The 23,207-nt window shown below is 42.9% G+C and overlaps 1 protein-coding gene across 1 annotated transcript in view; it reads left to right on the top strand.

The window, feature by feature from the left end:
• The first annotated feature begins 282 nt into the window (after positions 1 to 282).
• Positions 283 to 23,207, top strand: part of LOC144260695 (putative acyl-CoA dehydrogenase 6) — a 132,089-nt gene continuing 109,164 nt past the window's right edge. The window contains exon 1 of the mRNA XM_077809402.1: positions 283 to 468. Coding sequence (XP_077665528.1) covers positions 283 to 468 — 186 coding nt within the window. The remainder of the gene's footprint in view (positions 469 to 23,207) is intronic.

The following is a 23,207-nucleotide window of genomic DNA, read 5'->3' as shown; positions in this document are numbered from 1 at the left end:
CTTTCCCAGCAGCGGAAACTTCCCGGGAGCAGCGTGTAGCCCCGCAGCCGCCTGTGTTTGCTAAGGGCTGCAGCCTGCGAGCTACGGGTCCCTCGCTGGGCAGCTGTCGCGGCACCCAACGCGCCCGGCCCGCTCAGCCCGGCGAGGAAGGCGCCGAGCAGGTGCAGGGCAGGTGACTCCAGGCAGCGCCCCCGCCTCGGTCCTGGCTGCAGGCGCGGGGCGGGGAGCTGCGGCGGCGGCTGCGCATGTGTGTTGTTCCCTCCAGTCTGCGCTGCCCCCGCCATGGCTAGGAGCTGGCGCGGGCTGCTGGCGCGCGGGGAGTGGGGCAAGTGGAGCCCTGGGCCGTCCGGCCCCGCTCGGGCCCCGCTGCGGGCGGGCAGCTCGGGCCGCGCCCCTGGAGCCGCCGGGGACGGAGCCCGCTTGCTGTACTCGCGGGAGCATTACGCCTTGAGAGAGTCTCTGCGAAAGGTACCAGCCTGCCCTGCGGCGCGGCTGGGGGCTGTTCCCCGCTTCGCTCAGGCCTGAGGGAGCCTGGTACTTTGCAGCCTGAGCTGGCTTTGCTCCGGCGGGGCCGGGGCGCAGGGCTCGTCTCCAGCTGCCCGCGGGCTGGGCCCTGCGTGAAGAGACCCGTGCGAGGCCGCAGTTGCTCTCCCGCTCCCTGTGAGCCGGCTCTCCCCACCCCCTATCCAGCTGTGTCGGTACCGTGCCCCTCGCTGCCCTGCCCGAATCTCCCGAGCACGCCAGCCCCGTGTGCTCAGCCGTGCCTGCCGCCTGATGCTTCGGGAGCCCCTTGCGGTGACCCCTCGCCAAGGGCTGGGGAGTCAGGAGGGACACGACTTTCTGAGCAGGATAGTTCGGGGATTGATCCCAGCCCGCTGGCACGAGAAAGGGGGAAGGAGGGGTGGCCCTGAAACTGGCAGGTTGCTGTGTAGCATGGAGTCCCTCATGTGCCCTGCTCAATGAGGTGCATACATCACCTCGCCCTAAGATTGCTGCTAGTATCTTTGTTTAGATCCTGGTAGTTTAGTCTCCATATTTACTGTAGGTTTGGTACAATAATAACAGGTGTAACTATCTGTATACCAAACCTCATACTGACAGAAATGTTTCATACTTAGTTTAAAAACATGAGCGAAACCATTTTTGTTCACCTTCAGACATTCTCCAGGTCACGTTTGCAACTTGGAAATTATAGTACTGTGAACGAGAAATAGAGGATGGATAGCTAGCTAGGCAGGCAATGCACACAACTGTTTTCATTAGCCACCTCAGGTGAAATGTACACATTAAACAACAAACACGGTGAGAAAGAAAAAAATGATTTTTAAAACACAGCTGATTTTAATATTTTTCAAGGCTGTTAGAAAACAGGTAAGAAACTTTTGTCAAATACGTGACTTTAAATGACTTTCTCTCTTTGGAGACTTTGTATTAATTAACAATATTGGTCCAAATTTTCCCTGAAGTAGTTCCACTGAAGTTAGCAGAGTTACAACAAGGGCAAGTTTGGCTCATTATATCACAAGGCCAAGATTTATTTTCTTCTAGTGACATACTTTGAAAAATATTAATTGACAGAACTCTTTGTATGTAGCCACTTATCAGCAGTAAACCTTTCTTACTATGTAATGTGGTTTAAACACAATCTCAATCTGAGCTGCAATCTAGACAATAGTAATACTAATCACTTAGCTTCTTAGCCACACACAGTCCACCCTCAGGCCTTGGAGGTTACAAAGCTTTTACTACTAATTATGTTTGAAGGCTTATGGTTGGGATCCAACAGGAGTTTGTGGCTGTTAGAGACCTTCCAAGTCTCTTTGATTTGGAGGAAAAGTCCTTTATTTTTGATTAACTTTAAAGCTATTTAAATGTCCTTACTTTAAAAAAAAACCCAGCCAAAGAAGTTGTCGTCATTTGACATTCCTGTTTATAATTAAAATCTCAATCTATTTTTGCTCTAAATAGGTGCACAGGGTCGCTTCAGATCTGTCCTCAACTTCATTACAAGGCCAAATTCTGCTCTTAGTCACATTTGTGTAAATTCAGAGTATTTCCTGTGATTGGAGATTATGGAGTTACTTAGGCATTTGATGGTGCAGGTAAAATCAGAATTTGGCCCTTCACTTTCTGTGTATAATGTGAGATAAGGGATCTCTCTAAGGGGGTGTTTGAGGAAGTGGCAGTCAAGGTGCTCTGTAACAATAATTATTGTGAAGAGATCCTGGATTTAACAGCTAGTTAAAGCAACAGTCATAGTCATACTAATTGGTCTCTGACAGTCAGGTTCAGCCCATTAAAAGTATTGTTGCAGAGAATACTATTAGAGTACAGAGCTGAGAACCAGGGTTTATGACCTGTTTAGAAGAGTGTATTACCAAGTCACATGGCTCTGACAGCCTGATATCTATACCACTATCACAAGTTGAAGTTTAAACCACTTTTTCTAAACTATGACCTACAAGGCATAACTGTGATAATCATTAGGGTTCGTGATGGGAGGAGGCATTATGCAGCGCTGAAACTCAGGCACTGTTCCTTTGCACTATATGGGTGAAACGGGTCCATCTTATGCTATGGTTCCTGCCGGTGGGTAGTATTTCATTTCACGTGGGATTTTGTGCATTACTAGATGAGTTTAACCTTTCCAAATTTATTTTATATCTTAGTTCAGTGTGGGGAAAGACATTTGATTGACGTTGTTTATTTTTCTTTCATTGTAAAATGACAACTTATGCTTCTCACGCTCAAACAGGATGTACCATTGTCTCATTAGTTTAAAGGATGTTTAATTAGTGTGTCGATAAGCATGAAGTTAGGCCTCTTCCCCCGAGGTTTGTATATGTATGTGTTCCTTGTATATATTCTGCTGTGCCTTGATTTTCTGTTCACATAAAGGAAAGATTTCTACGTCTTGATTAGTTTGTTAATACAAACGTTAATATTATTCACTTAGACTGAACCCCTGGATCCTGCACAAAGCCAGAGTAAATTGTCTGTACCTAGGATGAGGAATCCTCCCCAATCTGTGAAGTGACAGCAGAGTAATTCTGTAGCTGCTCCCGCAGCCTTAGGTTTGCAGAGATCCTTGCTGCAGATGGGGGGGTTTGACCTGTGTACCTGAGAAGTCACAGATTCACCAACTTCCTTGGACAGCATACTCCTCTCCACATACACTAGCGCATAGGGAGGCACATGAAGAGCTAGGTTTTGTGGTGCACAGAGGCTGCAGACCTGTTGCATTCGTCTCTGCATGTGTCGGGGAACTGCACCCTTTCCACTTTGTTCTGGAGCTGTAGGAGTGTGCAGGTGCTTAGGGACTAGGGTTTGTCCCTTATTTAATAGAAAATATCACCAGCTATTATGCTTGGCAACTCTAAAACTTAGAACAAGTTAAATACCTGAATACAGAGAGGAAGGATGGTCTTGTGCAGGGCTTCTCACAACAAATGTTTTGATGGCTTAGGGTGCGGCCACCAACTCTCACTAGTGGCTGCATTGACACTTTTCCCCCTAAAATACTTAATTAACTTTAGGAAAAACAATTAAAAATGCACAGATTCACATCCCGATCATTGTCATTTATATTTGTAGGGTTTTTTGGCAGACTCGGTAACAAAAATAATGCTGCCTCCCCCTTACTACCGCCCCCACCCCGCACCCATGCAGGACTTAGTGGGTCCTGGGGCTTGCTGTGAAAAGTGATATGTGTATATTTGTTAATATCACAGCACACTTTAGCTACTTGGGAGGCTATGATAACTAATATTAACAAACATACAAGTATCACTTTTCACAGATAGCTCGAAGTCTGCTATGAAAAGTGATACTTGCATGTTTGTTAATATCACATTTCTCAGCAAGCCCCAGGACCCATTAAGCCCTGGCTGGGGGGGCCGAAAGGGAGGCAGCAGGGGCCAGAGGCAGTGGTGGGATGGAGCGGGGCCGGGGAAGGAAGCAGGGGTCTGGGGCAATGTGGGGGATGGATGCGAGGCCAGGAAGGCAGCAGGGTCCAGGGGCGGTGGATACAGGGCTGTGGGAGGCAGCAGCAGGGGCCATGGGTGGTGTGGGTGGGTGATGAGCCCCACTGTCACGTAGCCAGAGCCTGGTGTCTGCTACCATGCAGCCAGGACTGGGGCTCAGTGCCCACAGCCAGAACCTGGAGACGGGGACAGGAGCCAGGGATTGAAACCTGCTGCCATGCAGCCGGAGCTGTAGGTCAGTGCCCAAGCCCAGAGCCTGGAGCTGGGTGCCAGAGCCCAGGGGTACATGGCTAGAGCCAGGAGTCAGTGCCCAGCGGTTGGTGGGGGGAGCTTGGGAACAGAGTAACAGAGTGGGTTACTGCCTTCTGCTGTGCAGCTGGGGCAGGAGATCAGCATGAGGAGCTAGGGCCACGTGGCTGGAGCCTGGGGCCGGAGCCTGGGGCCAGTGCCTGTCACCGCACGGCCAGAACTGGGAGCCAGAGACCGACTGAAGCTCCATGTCCGAAGCCAGGGGTCAGCACCTGCTGCCCCGCAACCAGAGCCCCGCAGTTGGAGCCTGCTGCCATGAGGCTGGGGGTTGGTCCCTGCACGGCTGGAGCCTGGGACTAGAGTTGGGGGCCAGTGCCTGCTGCCATGCAGCTGGAATCAGGGGCTGGAGGCTGAAGCCCTGCAGCTGGAGGTTAGGGCGACGTGGCCAGAGCCGGGGGGGGGGGGGGCATTCAGTACCTGCTGCCTCGCACCACTAGGGGCTGCACGGCCAGGTTCCTGAAGTCCCGCCACTGCAGCCTGCTGCCGAAACCCCCTCTGTCCAATGTGGGTCAAGAACTCCCCTTGCTTCTGCTGCGTTCTGTCCCACCTCTCTCCTGAGGCGGTGCAGGGCAGCGTATCCAGGAACAACAAGGAGGAAGTGGGAGGGGCCAGTGCTTTGCTTCCATGTGTCCAAGACAGGCTTCCATGTGTCTGTCACCACCCAGGAGGCTGTCGTGGCCGCACGAAAAGCCCCTAGTGGTTGCATGTGGCCACAGTGACAGCATTTGAGAAACAGTGGTCTAGCGGGCACTAGTTTAGGATTTGGGAGACCTGGGTTCAATTCCCACTACATATCTCCTGTGTGGCATAGCCTCTCTCTACCTCAGTTTTCCCGCTGTAAAATGGCGATAATAGCACTTACCTACTGCACAGGGGAGTTGTGGGGATGAACACAATGATTGTGAGATGCTCAGATGCTACAGTACAGGGGTGGCCAATCTGAGCCTGAGAAGGAACCAGGATTTAACAATGTACATTGCCAAAGAGCCACAGTAATAAGTCAGCAGCCCCCCATCAGCTCCCCCACCCTGCTCCCAGTGTCTCCCACCCACTAGCAGCCCCGCCAGTCAGCGCCTGCCGATCAGCTGTTTCATGGCGTGCAGGAGGCTCTGCGGGGGTTGGGGGGCAGGGGGGAAAAGCGAAGGCACTGCAGGCTCAGGGGAGGGCGCGGGAAGGGGTGGAGTTGGGGCGGGGGTCTGTGGCAGAGCCAGGGGTTGAGCAGTGAGCACCCCCTGGCACACCGGAAAGTTGGCGCCCGTAGCTCTAACCCCGGAGTTGGTGCCTATACAAGGAGCCGCATATTAACTTCTGAAGAGCCACATGTGGCTCACGTTGGCCACCCCTGCTACAGTATCTTGGGGCAATATGTGTATTTTTGATAGATGACTGTATTGCACAAAAAATTATATTAAACAAGATAATATTTTATTTTACGGGACAATTCTATAGCATATACATAACTCCCAGAATGAGGACTTGATTACACATGAAAATTTCACTCACTTAACTTTAATCCATTTTTAAACTGCTGTAGTTAAGCTTGTACAAACCCCCTTTGTAAATACTCTTATTACATTTAAAGAATGATTTATTTTGGTTTAGCTTAAACCTGCTCCCAGTTGATTTAAGCTAGGCCATGCCTACACTACAGGGAGTATAGCGGCGTAGCTACTGTGCTCTACCGATGCTGACATAACCCCATAGCATAGACAGAGCCTACAGCTTCGGAAGGGGCTTTTCAGTCACTGTAGGAACTCCACCTCTGTGACAGATGGAAACAGTCTTCCATGTGTCTAGCTGTGTCTACTGTGGGGATTAGCTCAGCATAGCTATGTTGCTCAGGGTATGGATTTTTCACACTCCTAAGCACTGAAGCTATGTCAGCCAAGTTTTTAGTGTAGAGCTGACTCTCACCTGCAATAAGTCACTCTTAAAGTAAAATAAGAGTGGCCACATAACCATTTGCACCTGTTTAAAATTACACCTGTAGTTCAACTGATGTAACTTTCTCCTGGGTAGACATACCCTAACACAACCACAGAAGAAGTTATAGAAATAATTTTTTGGATTCCATTACTCCGAAATCCTTATTTTGTGTTTCCATTCTTTTTTTCTCTGTAATCTGTTAGGTTAAAAATATAACTCTATCTGTAATTTTCCAATTGTTTGAGCATGAAGAGGAAGAGACTCATGTAATTCCAGGGAACTGTTTTCAATAGGGATATTGAAATTGTCATGTGAGTAGTTTCCTTTACTACTTTTTAGGTCACCACCCTTCCTCTTGGAAATCTCTGAGGAGTAACTTTTTTTCTTTATTGTACAAGGTTATAGTGCAAGAGTATTCAACAACTTGTTGAAATGGAGATTCCTCTACATTACATTTGAATGTAATCAAACAAATTCTTAATCTGCTGTATCTAAACTCTGCATTTTTCTTTTTTCTTTTGTCTTGGCGATGGGAGTGAGGGCTCTGGGACATGAACCTGTGCAATTCTCCATACATGTGTGGCCAGAGCCTTATTCGGTGTAAATCAGCTTCTCATTTATGCCACCTGAGGATCTGGTCCAATTACTCTTATCCCATCCTTGCTGCAATACTATAATGGGGATACTGGAATAAAGAAGATGTGAGACCATGTCCTTTGGATAATAGTTGGTCTTGGTTTATATCCCCATAGCAAAGCTACAAATCAATATGGTGACCACTTTTTATCTATGATTCTATATTTAGTATAGTTAAGGCCCTGTGTATTCTGCAGCACACTGGACCTACATTTGGCACCCGGAAACCCCCTGAGTTTACGACCACCACCACAGCGAAATCTGTAACAAAATGACAAGAACAAATGGATATAAACTGGCCAAGAAAAAGTTTAGTCTTGAAATTAGATGAAGGTTTCTAACTGTCAGAGGAGTGAAATTCTGGAACAGCCTTCCAAGGAGAGCAGTGAGTGCAAAAACCCTAACTGTCTTCAAGACTGAGCTTGATAAGTTCATGGCAGGGATGGTATGATGAGACTGCCTACAATGGCACATATATCTGAGACTGCTAGTAGAAGATATCCACAACGGCAGATTGCAAGACGCTTTGTTTCCCAGTGGCCCCGGTTTGCCATTTCCCGGCCAGGTTTGGGAACCCCTCGTCTACAATCATATTTCCTTTCACTAAAACCTACAGGAGGGAATGGATTCAGAACACTAAGCGTGGGAAGCTTCCTCCATTATGCACTGAATGTTCCCCTAAATAGGGGAAGTTTAGTCCTGCAGAGAGGTCGGGCACAAACTACATGGAACCCAGCATTCCTGAGGAAAGCATATAATATACCCACAGATCCTGTGCTCCACTTTCTCCTCTTTTCTCTGATGGCAGTATTATGTAAGTATTTTGGGGACAAATCCTCAGTTGATTTAAATCAATATACTAGACAATACTTTGATAGAGAGGAAGCTTTCATGTCAGATCTTGTAGCTGGGAGGGGCAGTAGTGTTACCTATATGTAACAAAAAGTATCATCCAATATATTGTGAGTGCTGCCAGAGCAAAGAATTCTTTTAACTTTTAAACTATATTTCAGTGATAAGAGTGAAAAAGTAAAATAAGTTTCAGCGTGATGTATTAAGGCTTCAAGAAAATTTCTCTGTGTGTGAGTATCAGACTGATGTCACCAGAATCATCTGACACTGAAATGATTAACTTGTAGCCAAAATGCAATAATGGCAATTTTGTGAGCAGGATCATGCGTTCTGCTTTGCTCAGTCTCAAAGTGTGTTACACAAGTCTAAGATGACTATAGCTATATATCCAAATACTAGATTAATTATTCCTGTTATTCACAGGAGAATAACTTCCCATTGACTTCAGGGAGCGTCCCCCATAAGAAGTTAGGCCCAAAAATTGTATTTGTGCTTCAGAGCTAGCGATTATGTCATGCTGCTTGTCTTCAGTAGCACATCTGACTAAACTGGACTATATACCGGCACACTTTTGACAGCTAAAAGTTGTGTCTGAAAAAGCGGTGTATGAGTGTCTGTGATTAATTTAGATTCTTGCAAGAGTGTATCAGAAAATATAAGATTGATGCTTGGTTCTGTTTTGAGCATTTTTGTGTGGAAATGTGTGATTATTGTTTTTATCGGTACGTGTCTTTCCTCCCATTTCTCCTGTTCCCAAGGCACTCTGTCTCTGAGGTTGGCCTTGCTCTAGATTTTAGGACTTTCTGTGGGTTTTGGTTTGTTTGTTTTTTATGTTTCCCTCTGTCTCATGATTTTTAAAAATGCTTTCAGTGCCTATTGTAGTTGGTCTTCAGGGAGAAATAAATGTTCATGAATTGCATAAGAGTATTTCCATAGAAAGTAGTGCTCACACTTATTTCATATCATTATGCCTGCCAAACTGGTAGATTTAAAGAACAATTACATATTTATTTCAGAATATAACATAAATTATCTGGACTAATTTTTGGTGACTAACACTGTTAAGTCCAAGTACCACTATGAGATCTATCTTCAGTAAGGTACATTTGTCAAGGTTCCTTCCCCACTCTGAACTCTATTGTACAGAGGTGGGGACCTGCATGAAACCCCCCTAAGCTTATTTTTACCAGCTTAGGTTAAAACTTCCCCAAGATACAAACTATTTTACCTTTTGCCCTTGGACTTTATTGCTGCCACCACCAAGCATCTAACAAATATATAACAGGGAAAGAGCCCGCTTGGAAACGTCTTTCCCCCCAGAATCCTCCCCAAACCCTACACCCCCTTTCCTGGGGAAGGCTTGATAAAAATCCTCACCAGTTTGCATAGGTGAACACAGACCCAAATCCTTGGATCTTAAGAACAATGAAAAAGCAATTAGGTTCTTAAAAGAAGAATCTTAATTGAAGAAAAAGTAAAAGAATCACCTCTGTAAAATGAGGATGGTAAATACCTTACAGGGAATCAGATTCAAAACATAGAGAATCCCTCTAGGCAAAACCTTAAGTTACAAAAAGACACACAAACAGGAATATCCATTCCATTCAGCACAACTTATTTTATCAGCCATTTAAATAAAACAGAATCTAACGCATATCTAGCTAGATTACTTACTAAGTTCTAAGACTCCATTGCTTTTCTGTTCCCGTCAAAAGCATCACACAGACAGAGAGAACCTTTGTTTCTCCCCCCCCTCTAGGTTTGAAAGTATCTTGTCTCCTCATTGGTCATTTTGGTCAGGTGCCAGTGAGTTTATCCTAGCGTCTTAACCCTTTACAGGTGAAAGGGTTTTTCCTCTGGCCAGGAGGGATTTTAAAGGTGTTTACCCTTCCCTTTATATTTATGACAACATTCTTTAATGATTGGGGTAGGATCCCAGGCTAAAACAGGAAAAGAACAAGTTAAGAATGACTTACACAAGTTAGATGTCTTCAAGTCAGCAGGGCCTGATGAAGTCCATCCTAAAATGCTTAAGGAACTGGCTGAAGAGATCTCTGAGCCATTAGCAATTATCTTTGAGAACTTGTGGAGGACGGGAGAGATACCTGAGGACAGGAAAAGGGCAAATATAGTACCTATCATTAAAAAAGTAAATAAGGACAACCCAGGGAATTATAGACCTGTCAGGTTAACTTCAGTACCTGGAAAGATAATGTCGTGAATAATCAAACCCATCAATTTGTAAGCACCTAGAAGAAAATAAGGTGATGATAAGTAACAGTCAATGTGGATTTGTTGAGAACAAATCATGTGAAACCAAACTAATATCCTTCTTTGACAGGGTAACAAGCCTTGTGGATGTGGGGAAGCAGTAGATGTGATATATCTTGACTTTAGTAAGGCTTTTGTTATTGTCTCACATGACCTTCTCATAAACAAACTAGAGAAATATAGCCTAGACCATGGGTCGGCAACCTATGGCACGCGTGCCAAAGATGGGACACGAGCCAATTTTTAATGGCACGCTGCTGTCTGCCGGGGACCCCAGGCAAGCTTTCAGGGCAGGCAAGCTTCCCCTTTCCCCCACCTCTTCCCCCAGCATGCTGGGTTCCTGCCCCTCCTTCTCTCCCTCCCTGCAGCCGATCAGCTGACGGCCCTTGCGACGGATGGGGAGAGGTAAAAACGGGGGAGAGGGAAAAGCAGAGCCACGGCGTGCTCTCTGCTCTGGGGACCTTGGGGAAGGGGGTGGAATCAGAGCATATCCCCTCCGGCCCCCTGCCGTGAGCTGCTCAGGGCAGGGCACTGGGAGCACCCCCACGACCCCAGGCCACACCCGCAGTCCTCTGTCCTGATCCCTGAACCCTCCTCACACACACCCAGCCCTCTGCCCTCACCCTCCCACACCCCAGCCCCATGCCCTGACCCCTGCACGCCCCCCAGCCCCAGTTCCTGACTCCGGCACCCCCCACACATACACAGCCCCCTGCCCTAACTCCTGTACTCTCCTCACACATCCCTAGCCCCCTGCCCTGACTCCTGCACCCCCCCACATACCCAGCCCCCCCACACCCCATGCCCTGACTCTTGCACCCCCCACATCCCCACTCCCACCCTGAGCACCAAACGGGAATCCTGCACCCCTCGCACCAAATGGGAGCTGCCCAGGTAAGCGCTCCACACCCAAACCTCCTGCCCCAACCCTGAGCCCCCTCCCTCATTCTAGCTCCTGGCCAGACCCTGCACCCCAACCCCCAGCCTGCTCCTTCACCCCCAGCCCTGTTCTCAGTGTACTCCAACCCTCATCTCAGTGCAGAGAGAGGAAGAGAATGGCTAGAACCAGGGAGAAGGTAGGTACCTACTCTATGTGGGCAGGACCAGGACCCCAGACTGGCAGTGGGCTGAGCGGCAGCGGGCTGAGCCACTCAGCTCACTGCTGGTCTGGGGTCCCAGCCACCGGCCCCACTCAGCCCTCTGCCGGTCTGGGGTTCTGGCTGCCGGCCCCTTGCCAGCCAAGGTCCCAGCCACAGGCCCCGCTTAGCCTGCTGCCAGCCTAGGTGAATGGAACCCCAGGCTGGCAATGGGCTGAGTGGGCCAGCGGTGTAAGATCAGCATTTTAATTTAATTTTAAATGAAGCTTCTTAAACATTTTGAAAACCTTGTTTACATACGACAATAGTTTAGTTATATAATATATAGACGTATAGAGAGAGACATTCTAAAAAATGTTAAAATGTATTATTGGCACGCGAAACCTTAAATTACAGTGAATAAATGAAGACTCGGCACACCACTTCTAAAAGGTTGCCAACCCCTGGCCTAGACGAACCTATTATAAGGTGGGTGCATAACTGGTTGGAAAACTGCATTCAGAGAGCAGGTATCAATGGTTTACAATCAAGCTGGAAGGGCATGTCAAATAATTCAGCAGGGATGTGTCTTGTGGCCAGTTCTATTCAATATCTTTATAAATGGTTTGGATAATGGCACAGAGAGTACACTTACAAAGTTTGTGGGTGATACCAAGCTGGAAGGGATTGCAAGCACTTTGGAAGACAGATTAGAATTCAAAATGATCTTGACAAACTGGAGAAATGCTCTGAACTAAATAGGATGAAATTCAATAAGGACAAATGCAAAGTACTACACTTAGGAAGGAATAATCATTTGTACAAATATAAAATGGGACATGACTGCCTGGGAAGGAGTACTGCAGGAAAGGATCTGGGGATTTTAATAGATCACAAAATAAATATGAGTCAACATTTTAACACTGTTGCAAAAACCCGAAACATCATTCTGCGATGTATTAGCAGAAAAGTTGTAAGCACAACATGAGAAGTAATTTTTCTGCTCTACTCAGCACTGATAAGGCCTCAGGGGGAGTATTTTGTACAGTTCTGGGCAACACACTTTGGGAAAGATGTGGACAAATTGAAGAAAGTCCAGAGGAGAGCAACAAAATGATTAAAAGTCTAGAGAACATGACCTCCGAAGAAAGATTGAAAAAAATTGCTTTGTTTATACTGTAGAAGAGAAAACTGAGGGGGGGACATAACAGTCTTCGGGTACATAAAAGGTTGTTACAAAATGGAAGGTGATAAATTGTTTTATGTAACCACTGAAGACAGGCTTAAATTACATCAAGGGAGATTTAGGTTAGACATTAACGAAAATTTCCTAACTGTAAGGGAAGTTAAGTAATGGAACAAATTACCGTCATTGGAGGATTTTAAGGATAAGTTAGACAAACCCCTGTCAAGGATAGTCTAGATAATAATTAGTCCTTCGTCAGTGCCGGGGATTGGACTGGATGACCTACTGAAGTCCCTTCCAGTCCTACATTTCTATGATTTTATGACTAGGCTCTAACTCCTTTGAAGAAGAAATGACACTGAGTTTCTTCTCTGGATTTTTAAAAAATAATTTGGGCAAGATAGGTATATGTATACACTAGAAGATGCATATAATTACTCCTTTGACAATATCTAATCTTCATTTAAAAACCTCCACTTTTGGAATTTTGGGCCTAATTAAAAATATACTTTTAAATATGTTGTGTTCTCAAGTTGATGGTCCACACTGTATCAGTATAGTTCTCATTAGAACTGATTCGAGGGCATCAATGTCTAATTGTCAACATTATGAAAGAGTGACCTAAAGTCACAAAGATTTAACACAATAGTCAGTACTTTAGCCGTATCAGTCCAATTAAGGCTAATCAGCTCTGTAAATGACCTGTTTCTTACTGTACAATGCACATGCTTTTAATATGCAAAAGAAGGGGACGTATATTATCACTGCACATAACAAAAAGGGAATAAGGCAAATATGTATATAATATACTATGGGTTTTCAGCCAAAGAGGAGACACACACATGAACTTTTCACAATATTAAATTTCAGGTATGTTGAATTTCTGAAAATTGTCTCCTGCAGTTTGTTCTGTACACATTCTTTCAAAATGAATGTTTGTCCTTTTCCGTCTAAATGTGTGGAGAGGTTGTTGAAGTTCTCTTTTAGAATAGTTCCTTCTCATCCACAAAAGAGAGAAGACAGCAAGGTAGCACAGTGGGGTCCATGACTGGGGCTCCTCGGCACTACAGCAATACAAATAAATAACAACAAGGGCAATCACTCTAGGACTAACTGAATATCTATCCATTAATGCCAAAGGGAATTTTACTTAAAGATCAAAGGTACAATATAGCCATATAAAAAATGAAATCCTGACCCCATTGATATCAATGGCAAAATTCCCATTGACTTCAGTGGACCCAGAATTTCACCCAAAGTTTTTAATCCTTTACACCTGCCCTATAAGATTCTTAAAGTATATTTTATTAGTTTTTAGCATTTTTGAGAGGGGCAAAGAGAAATCCCTCACATATAGGTTAGGGACAGGAAGATGAAAAGCTGCTGTTCTGAACCTTTCATCCAAAAGCAGAAGTGCGGGGAAACTCTTGTCTCCTGCTGTATGTGCTAACTGAAATCCTAGAGAAAGATTACATGAGGAGAGAGAAATAATTCAAGAAAGGTTTACTAATCCAGTGAGCTAGGACTGATGGATAATCATAAAGATTTCTATAAACTCCCCCATACCTACAATTTGCTACTGTAAAAAGGTGTACCAAGTGTTTGTTTGCCCCCTGCTGGAAGCTCCACTGTCTTGGTGCACTCCTTTGGGGAAGAAGAGCAGGAGCTGCATAGAAAGATCAGCCAGGATCAGCTGCAGGTGGAACCAATGAGAATCAGTCCTACTGTGGCTAGAAGAGCTAGGAGCAGGCAGAAGCCAATCCAGGCCCAGCAGGCAAGGTATAAAGGGCTGTCTGCTTCTTCCAGGAGCCAGTTCTGGTGGAAGCTGGGGCCCAGGAAGCCTGGTGGGATCAGGGCCTGACTGACTGCACCTTTTTATGAGAGTCAACAAAAGACTTTGTGGAATGTAAGGCCCAGGTACGCCAGCTTGAGTTGAATGTTAATATGACTGCTGTAAATCTAAGCAAGCTCACTTACTGAGTGCTCCATTGGTTTACTTGAATCTGTGACCATTATCCTGCGTAAAATAATATTAAAAATATGCGGAGTACAAACCTGTGTTATGACCTACAAGAGTAAAGGGAATACGTTAATCATGATATGTAACTAGAAGTGTCAAACACCTGAGAAAAAAGATGGATGGAAATCTCATAAGAGAGATGAAGACAGTGACACTATTATCTATGGACGGGGGTTGAGACCAAACTTGCCACGCGTGGATTTAGCAGCTGCACTCTAGAAAGACGGGGTGACGTTGGTTGGGTAGCGGGGGAACTTTGAACATAAGAACGGCTATACTGGGTCAGACCAAAGGTCCATCTAGCCCAGTATCCTGTCTTCTGACAGTGGCCAATGCCAGGTGCTTCAGAGGAAATGAGCAGAATTGGTAATCATGAAGCGATCCATCCCTCTGAAGAATGGATTGCCTCTGTAACACCCTTATGATCTGAATGTGTCCACCCTCAGATCATAAAGTTGGCCACAGCCTTGGAGTTCAGCTGTATTCCTCACTGTTTCTAGATACCCAGTAGACCTGGGTACAAAAAGTGGGTTTTACATTTTATTTTGAAAGCAGTGAGATTTGTGGTCTTTCCAACCTGTTCTGGAAATTAGCTCCATTGTCCTGGATCAGGTAGCTTGGGCTGTCCTATTGAGGGCTTTGAAGATAACTCTAAACTTGAGTTTGACACTGTGTTTGACAGAGAGCCAGTGAAGAAAGTGGAGCTATGTGGTGACATGTTCTTTGCAGTCTGTGGTGTTAGACAGACAGATTCATTATGAACCAATGGAGCTCCTATAGGGTTTCTGTTTCATTACTAGTCACAGAGAATTACAATTAAGGCCAGAATTTGTGGTCACTGTGGCAAAGTCTGAATCCAGCAGAATGGGGGGAGGGGGCGGGCACAGTCTCTTGGCCAGTTGTACATGGAAAAGGGAATTTCTGTGACCTGACTTTTCCCACAATAACACTGCATACAAAAAAAATTCCTGCTGACTGAAATAGAGACGGCAAAAAAGAGAACTTTGTGTGCTCACATTAATAATTATATGAGGCACTAAGATACCGCAGTGGTTGGGAATAAGCATCTGTATAGATCGGTGTTCCAGTATTTAAGCTGTTCTTCCAAAATCTTTTTAGTTTTCCTCACTGTTCTATCCCCTCTATTCTTACTTTAAAGAATGTTGACATTCAGCAACACCTGAACAGATTTCTGGCCCTCAGTAGGTGTTGGGGGGGAGTATTGCAGCAACATTGGAGTAACTCTAACTCTGCATTTATATGGAATACACCAAGCTGTCACTTATCACATGCTCTCTCTAGAGACCATCATTAGATCATCTTTCTGTATATAATGTAAAGCTAAAAGTTTGAATACAAATAAACTTTCTAAATCCCCAGCAGAGTTTTTAGTGATGCAAAAATTTAATCTTAATATTGACCAAATAGTTTTGTCTGTACAGCTGAACTAAGAAGAAAACACTGCCATACGTGATTTGAAAACTGCAGAGTTGACTACCACAGTGATATAAAGAGAACTCTAGTCTAGCTGCATGGTATGTGTAACTTTGCCCATTGTGGTCAGATTTCACAGCAGTTGTAATAGAATTTTACCATTGCTGAGATGGAGAAATGGCTTTAGTAAAATACAATATAAGCGTTGTTCAAAAAGGAACGTTAGGAACCTGTGTAGATCATGAGCAAAATATTCATATTTAACCAGTTGGGTGCTCTCAGGACATTTTGTAACTGGGTATTCTATGGCAGTGGTTCTCAATCAGGGGTAGGCATACCCCTGGGAGTGCACAGAGGTCTTCCGGTGGGGGGGGGGGTCGGGTACTCAGCTCATCCAGATATTTGCCAAGTTTTACAACAGTCTACATAAAAAGTACTAGCGAAGTCAGTACAAACTAAAATTTCATATGGACAATGTCTTGTTTATACTGCTCTATATACTATACACAGAAATGTAAGTATAATATTTATATTCCAATTAATTTATTTTATAATTATATGGTAAGAATGAGAACATAAGCAATTTTTCAGTAATAGTGTGTTGTGACACTTTTGATTTTTATGTCTGATTTTGTAAGAAAGTAGTTTTTAAGTGAGGTGAAACTTGGGGGTAGACAAGACAAATCAGACTCCAGAAAGGAGTACAGTAGTCTGGAAAGGTTGAGAGCCACTGTTCTTTGCTACTTTTTGTTAATCCTTTTTGTTTCTTTGGAAGAACAGCACTGGGTCAAAGAGCCAAAACAGCTTTGATGTAAATATGGGTTTTTGTATCATCCTTACATATTTGATATGTTGTCAGGAATTATAACTGAAAGCTGGAGATTAATAGTGCCTGTGAGGTTGCAATATCTACTCAAATGACCTGATAGAGTGGCTGTGTCTTGCACACAAGAATGTATCTTAGATACTGGAAATTGATTCATAGTAGTAGTAAAATTGAATTGGCATTTGCAGTGACTAAAATCATTTGTGAGTTTTTGGGTTTCACAATCTGGAATTTTTATTTATTTTTATATATTTTTTGTAATGAAAACAGGTAGATTGAAGTATGGGAACAAAAAGGAGATTTGCAATATTTTAACCTCTGAATCAGTAAACATAATTATACTTTATGTACAGTATAGTGAAACATGCGGCAGTAAAAGGGAGGATACTAAATGGTTTAAACAGAACCCTGTCCAATTATTGCTGTATGAATGAAGAGGAAGAAATTCCATGACCCTTATTATAGGATCTGTTGTGTGTGCCTTTCCGCTGAAAATGTGTTTTTATAAAAAATAAATAATGAGGTATATTACATTAGGGTTTTTTGTCTTTATTTTTTCTTTTAGGATTAGAAAATACAATTTCATTCACTAACAGTTTATTCCAACATTTGCTGATCATTGCATTTTTAGTGCTGTAGGAGACAGCATTCTTCTGTTTACTGCTGGGGCATTGGCATAACCGATGATGTCCAAAGGAATACTAAGAGTTTTATGGCATGGTATTATTATTCATTAATTATAGTTATTTGTAAGGATATAAATTGACCTTTCTACTCCAGCCCCCATTGTTGTTAGCACAGGTCAGTCTTCAAATCCTACAATTCCTCTGGAAGCTGAGACTCAGCCACAACCATCTCCAATAAAAGCAAGGAAAATTGGAGTGAGCCAGGCCTGTGCACCCTTTGTCTCCTTTCTCACCCATTATATCAAAGGGATACCTCAGGCCTCAGTAGTAACCCCAAGGCTGTCCCTATTAACCACTTGCACAGTCTTTTCAGAATTGGACCTTCAAAGAATCATGCTCTCATGGAGTAACAGCTTCACAGCCTCTGTACTCCTGTATGTTGCCCCACTGGGTATGTCTACACTACAGCTGGGAAGTGCGATTCCCAGTGCAGGCAGACAGACTTATGCTAGTTCTGCTTCAGCTAGCACACTAAAAGTAGTTTGGACGTGTGGCATGGGTAGCGGCTCACCCTAGCCTCCCGAGTCCAAGCCTGCCCAACCCCCTGGGCATGAGCTTTGGTGCTTAGCCCGACCTGCCACCTGTGCCGCAATATCTGCCTGTCTGTCTGTGCTGGGAATCACACCTCCCAGCTGCAGTCTCGACATACCCTATAACATCACAGGCTGTACTACTGCAAGCTCAGTACATCACTGGGCACCTCAGGACTTCTTCAGTCAACAACTAAGTGACTTTCCGCTGCCACCATTCACTTGCTGCAATGTCACTTGCCTCCCTGATTCTTATCACCTCAGTCTGACATCCCACAAACAAAAAGGTGTGGTGGGAATTGTCTGAGTAACTTACATTTTTTTTGTGTATATCTGTATTTTCATATACATGTCTATGTTCCGATAGGATAGAACCTTCAGGACATAACAAGCCTAGGTAATTGTATTACATGAAATGTGTCTGTCATTTTTCTAAAGGTCTTAATCACATTTTTAGGTGCTGAATAAATAATAAAACAATGCGATTAATGTATACAGCACTGTACAGTGGGTGAAGTGTACCAAACATAAGAGGTCCCTGTCATTAATAGCTTACCCCTTAAGGCCCATATTCAGCAAGGTATTTTAGCATGTGGCTCACTTTTAATCACATGAGTTGTTTCATTAAAGTCAATCAGACTATTCACATGCTTAAAATAGAGCTGTTCAAAATATTTTTCATAGAAAAATGGTGTTTCATGAAAAATGATTTTTTAAGGGAAAAAACGGTTTTCAACAAATTTGGGAGTTTTTATTTTGAAAAAAATGCTAAACAAAAGATTTTGAAACAAAATACTGAAACTTGGTATTTTTGAAATTTTTTATTTAAAATTATTGTAAAATTCACCTCTCGCAATTTTTTACTAACCCCCATTTTTCCAGTAGAAAAAGTAAAAATGAGGGAGAGTGGGAGGGAAAAAAACACTTATTTATACTTTTCCCTTGAAAAATGTGGAAATTTAAAAGATTTTCCACATTACTTTTCCAGAGGAAAAACTTAAAAGAATCGGGAAAGGGAAAAATATTTTTTTTCCTAAACAAAATAAAAAAACATATTCTGAGAAATATTTTTTTAAATTTTTTCATTATTTCACAGTGAAAAAATTGAACAAAATGAAAAAGTGTTTTCTTTTAAATTTATTTTGTGAAACACACCACTCCCCACAGAAGAAATTCTACCAGTTCTATTTTAAAGTTGGGCAGATGCTTAAATCCTTTCCTGAGTTGGGGTCATTAGCTGTTGTTTTTATTCTGTTGCCTTCAGATTTTTGGGTACCACACACACATTATTATTTAGTTTCTTGATGATAGGTTTAAAAATATTTAGAAATCAGTCCCTTCCAGATTATAATTTTAAAGTTGGTCAGTTTTGGGTTTGTAGAAGTGAACGATAGTAATAATTTGAAAAAGTCTAAATTGAAGATTCTAATAGCTATTTTTTTTTGCTCTCTTCTAGTAATGTGGATCTTCTTCTTTTAAAATATCATTGTTGAATGGCTTTATTTGTGCCAATTATCTTTCACAAGGTCATGGAACAGATGTCTGCACGTAAAATGACCTTTTTCCAATTAAACCTGTCTTCCCATGGAAATTGTTTTCTTGGTCTGTATCTCAGAGGCCTCCTGGTGACAGTTTGAAAGGGTACACAGACGTCTTTAATCATTGGGCCTAATCCTGAAATCCATTACTCAGATAGTTGTCTTTGAAGCATTTACATTCAATATAGGTGCATGTACAGAGATGCCAATTCATATTTTTGGCTAGACAAACAAATATAATCATAGGCACAGATTAACCCCCTGATGCCAATCTGCCTGTAATAAAGAGTCTTCCACATGTGCATCTTGTCTTTCTCACATAGAGGATGACCTCCACAGTATTACACTGTATTCCTGGAATGCCAAAGAGTGCTGTCTGCAGAATCTGCAAGGAACCATCCGGCTGGGAAAGGAGTCTGGGGAGGTCGCTAATTGTACCCCCCAGCTCCACAGATTTTCTGGAAATGGTAGTATGGGCCCATATTGTTACTTCTTTTAAAGAGCTCCTATATGCCAGATGACTGTTTTTAAGGGGGGATCCCAGCGGAAGCTATGGCCAGGGAGTGTAGGAGTGTATGATTTGGGGCCCCAAGACTCTCTGCCTCATGTGGAATCCCTTGGCTCTGCAGTTTCTGATGGTGGAACCCACTGCTTGTTTGGCAGGAAGGCAACCCCCTCCCAAAAAGCAATTCACTTAAACTCCATGAAATAGCAACAGCGCTTCCTTAGCTCTCGTCCCCTAACATCTCTACTCTACTTGCGCTACATTGATGACATCTTCATCATCTGGACCCATGGAAAAGAAGCCCTTGAGGAATTCCACCATGATTTCAACAATTTCTATCCCACCATCAACCTCAGCCTAGACCAATCCACACAAGCGGTCCATTTCCTGGATACTACTGTGCTAATAAGTGATGATCACATAAACACCACCCTATATCAGAAACCTACTGACCGCTATACTTACCTACATGCCTCCAGCTTTCATCCAGGACATACCACAGGATCCATTGTCTACAGCCAAGCTCTAAGATACAACCACATTTGCTCCAACCCGTCAGACAGAGACAAACACCTACAAGATCTCTATCAAGCATTCTTAAAACTACAATACCCACCTGCTGAAGTGAAGAAACAGATTGTCAGAGCCAGAAGGATACCCAGAAGTCACCTACTACAGGACAGGCCCAACAAAGAAAATAACAGAACGTCACTAGCTGTCCTCTTCAGCCCCCAACTAAAACCTCTCCAGCACATCATCAAAGATTTACAGCCTATCCTGAAAAATGATCCCTCACACTCACAGATCTTGGGAGACAGACCAGTCCTTGCTTACAGACAGCCCCCCAACCTGAAGCAAATACTCTCCAGCAACCATACGCCACAAAACAAAAACATTAACCCAGGAACCTATCCTTGCAACAAAGCCCAATGCCAACTCTGTCCACCTATTTATTCAAATGACACCATCATAGGACCCAAAAAGCTACAGCTCCCGAAAGCTTATGCTCAAATAAATTGGTTAGTCTCTAAGGTGCCACAAGTACTCCTTTTCTTTTTGCGAATACAGACTAACATGGCTGTTACTCTGAAACCCATCATAGGACCTAATCACATTAGCCACGCCATCAGGGGCTTGTTCACCTGCACATCTACCAATGTGATATATGCCATCATGTGCCAGCAATGCCCCTCTGCCATGTACATTGGCCATACCGGACAGGCTCTACACAAAAGAATAAATGGACACAAATCTGACCTCAGGAATCATAACATTCAAAAACTGGTAGGAGAACACTTCAACCTCCCTGGACACTCAGTAAAAGATTTAACGGTGGCAATTTTGCAACAGAAAAACTTCAAAAACAGACTCCAATGAGAAACTGCTGAGCTTGAATTAATATGCAAAGTAGATACCATTAACTTGGGTTTGAATAGAGACTGGGAGTGGCTGGGTCATTACACATATTGAATCTATTTCCCTAAGTTAAGTATCCTCACACCTTCCTGTCAACAGTCTAAATGGGCCATCTTGATTATCACTACAAAAGTTTTTTTCTCTTGCTGATAATAGCTCATCTTAACTAATTAGCCTCTCACAGTTTGTATGGCAACTTCTCTGTATGTATATATATATCTTCTTACAATATGTTCCATTCTGTGCATCGGATGAGGTGGGCTGTAACCCACGAAAGCTTATGCTCAAATAAATTTGTTAGTCTCTAGGGTGCCACAAGTACTCCTGTTCTTCTTCCATGAATGTATGTCAAATGTAGGGATGCTCTGGGTTATAGCTTCACTGCTTAGTCCATCACATTGCTAATGCAACATATTGATACAGCCTGGCTTCCAAGTTCAGAAAGCCAGTGATGCTCTGCAGAAGTTTTTATGAACAGTCAGGGTTATCCTGAACATCTGAGCAAGGAAAGTACTACATACGGTGTGTAATCAAAACCATAAGAAACACTTATTTGTTGGTAGTTTTAAATGAATGAATAGTGTCCTGGTACAATAAAAATGGTGATGGCCATCTAGGAAATTTTGTTGCGCCCTTGAGGCTTGTCTGAGTAGTTTTTACATGAAATACTAGTAGCTGTAGTGTGATTAGAACAATTATAATGCATCATCAGCTATTACAAATATTTACAGGTTTTCTAGGATATGCCAACCCCCCACCCCATACTGTAGACTATTTATTTACTTAATTATTCTCCTTAGAGCAAATGTATTGCTTGTGCCGAATGCTAGAGGTAAAGGCTCTGTAGCCCACTGCCAATCCCGTGAACTGTCCAGTTCTCCCAATTCACTTGTTTGATGTTTTTTCCAGTGATCAATAAGTTATTAGTTAAGAATGTTAATTAGTTTAGTTTGTTGCTTTTCTATTCATGTGAATTTTTTCACTAAATTAAGTTACAGAGACTTCTTTAATTATGTTGTCATAATGTTAACTGGAGTGATCTTTTTTCTAATCAAGTTAGAGCCTTTGAACTGAAATCTGTTAATATCAGAACTGACATGGTATACTTATATGGCACCACAGAATGCAATTAAATAGCCTATTAATTTATACAATATCTCTTACCTTTCAAATTCCCTCTCATTTTAGTTGAACAGGACTTACTGGAAGATTTAATTATATTCCTGAACTTGTGAAAGTGTTATTTTGAATTCAGTATTTTTATGTAAGATTTCCACTCAGTATAATGTTATCCTGCTAACCATGGACAAAAATACATTGTACAATAAAAATATAAAATGAGGTATAAGAAGTAGTAAAATGAGGGATAAGAAGTAATAAGTACAATGCTTGCAAAGGTTAAAAGTTGTGGTTTATATATTGTTTTAGCTTTGAATCTCAAATAGCTACATGGAAGCTGAGCTTACTGGTGACTAACAGGAAAAGATCTTTAGTCACTAAAAGACATTTATTTTTACTTCCAGTGCCAAAATTCATTTGATTACATTTTTTGCTCTTGTAGGAACAGTATGCTTGTTACAGAATGCAGTGAGAATTTAACAAAGTTAAATAATTTAACAAAGTTAATAATTTTTCCTAGAAGCAGTATAGAGTTGCAGGGCTAACTACAGATTGGTGTGCTGAGTGAAATCCCGGAGATTATTTTTTTAAATTTAAGAAGTACATAATTAAAATTTCTGAGTAAAAAATTATTTTCATATGAAACTTTTGGCAGTAATCTATACCACATTTTTTAAAAATGCTGGATTAAGATTCTCCACTCCCACCCCCAGTTATAGGATGCATACAGATCTGTTCAGTTTTTGTATTTGGGAAGTAGATATACAAAGGGAAGAGTTGTTCCGTCCAACCAAACCTGTTTTGTCATGTTCAGAATGTGTTTTGTTGACATTAATTTGCCATAGGAAAATCATGAAGAAATGTGTGTGTTTTTGGCCAAAACAGGAAAACCTA

This window comes from Eretmochelys imbricata, chromosome 2, assembly GCF_965152235.1.
Source record: "Eretmochelys imbricata isolate rEreImb1 chromosome 2, rEreImb1.hap1, whole genome shotgun sequence".
NCBI classification, from domain to species: domain Eukaryota; kingdom Metazoa; phylum Chordata; order Testudines; family Cheloniidae; genus Eretmochelys; species Eretmochelys imbricata.
Note: the sequence above shows the minus strand (reverse complement) of the source record. Positions and strands in the feature narration are given on the sequence as shown.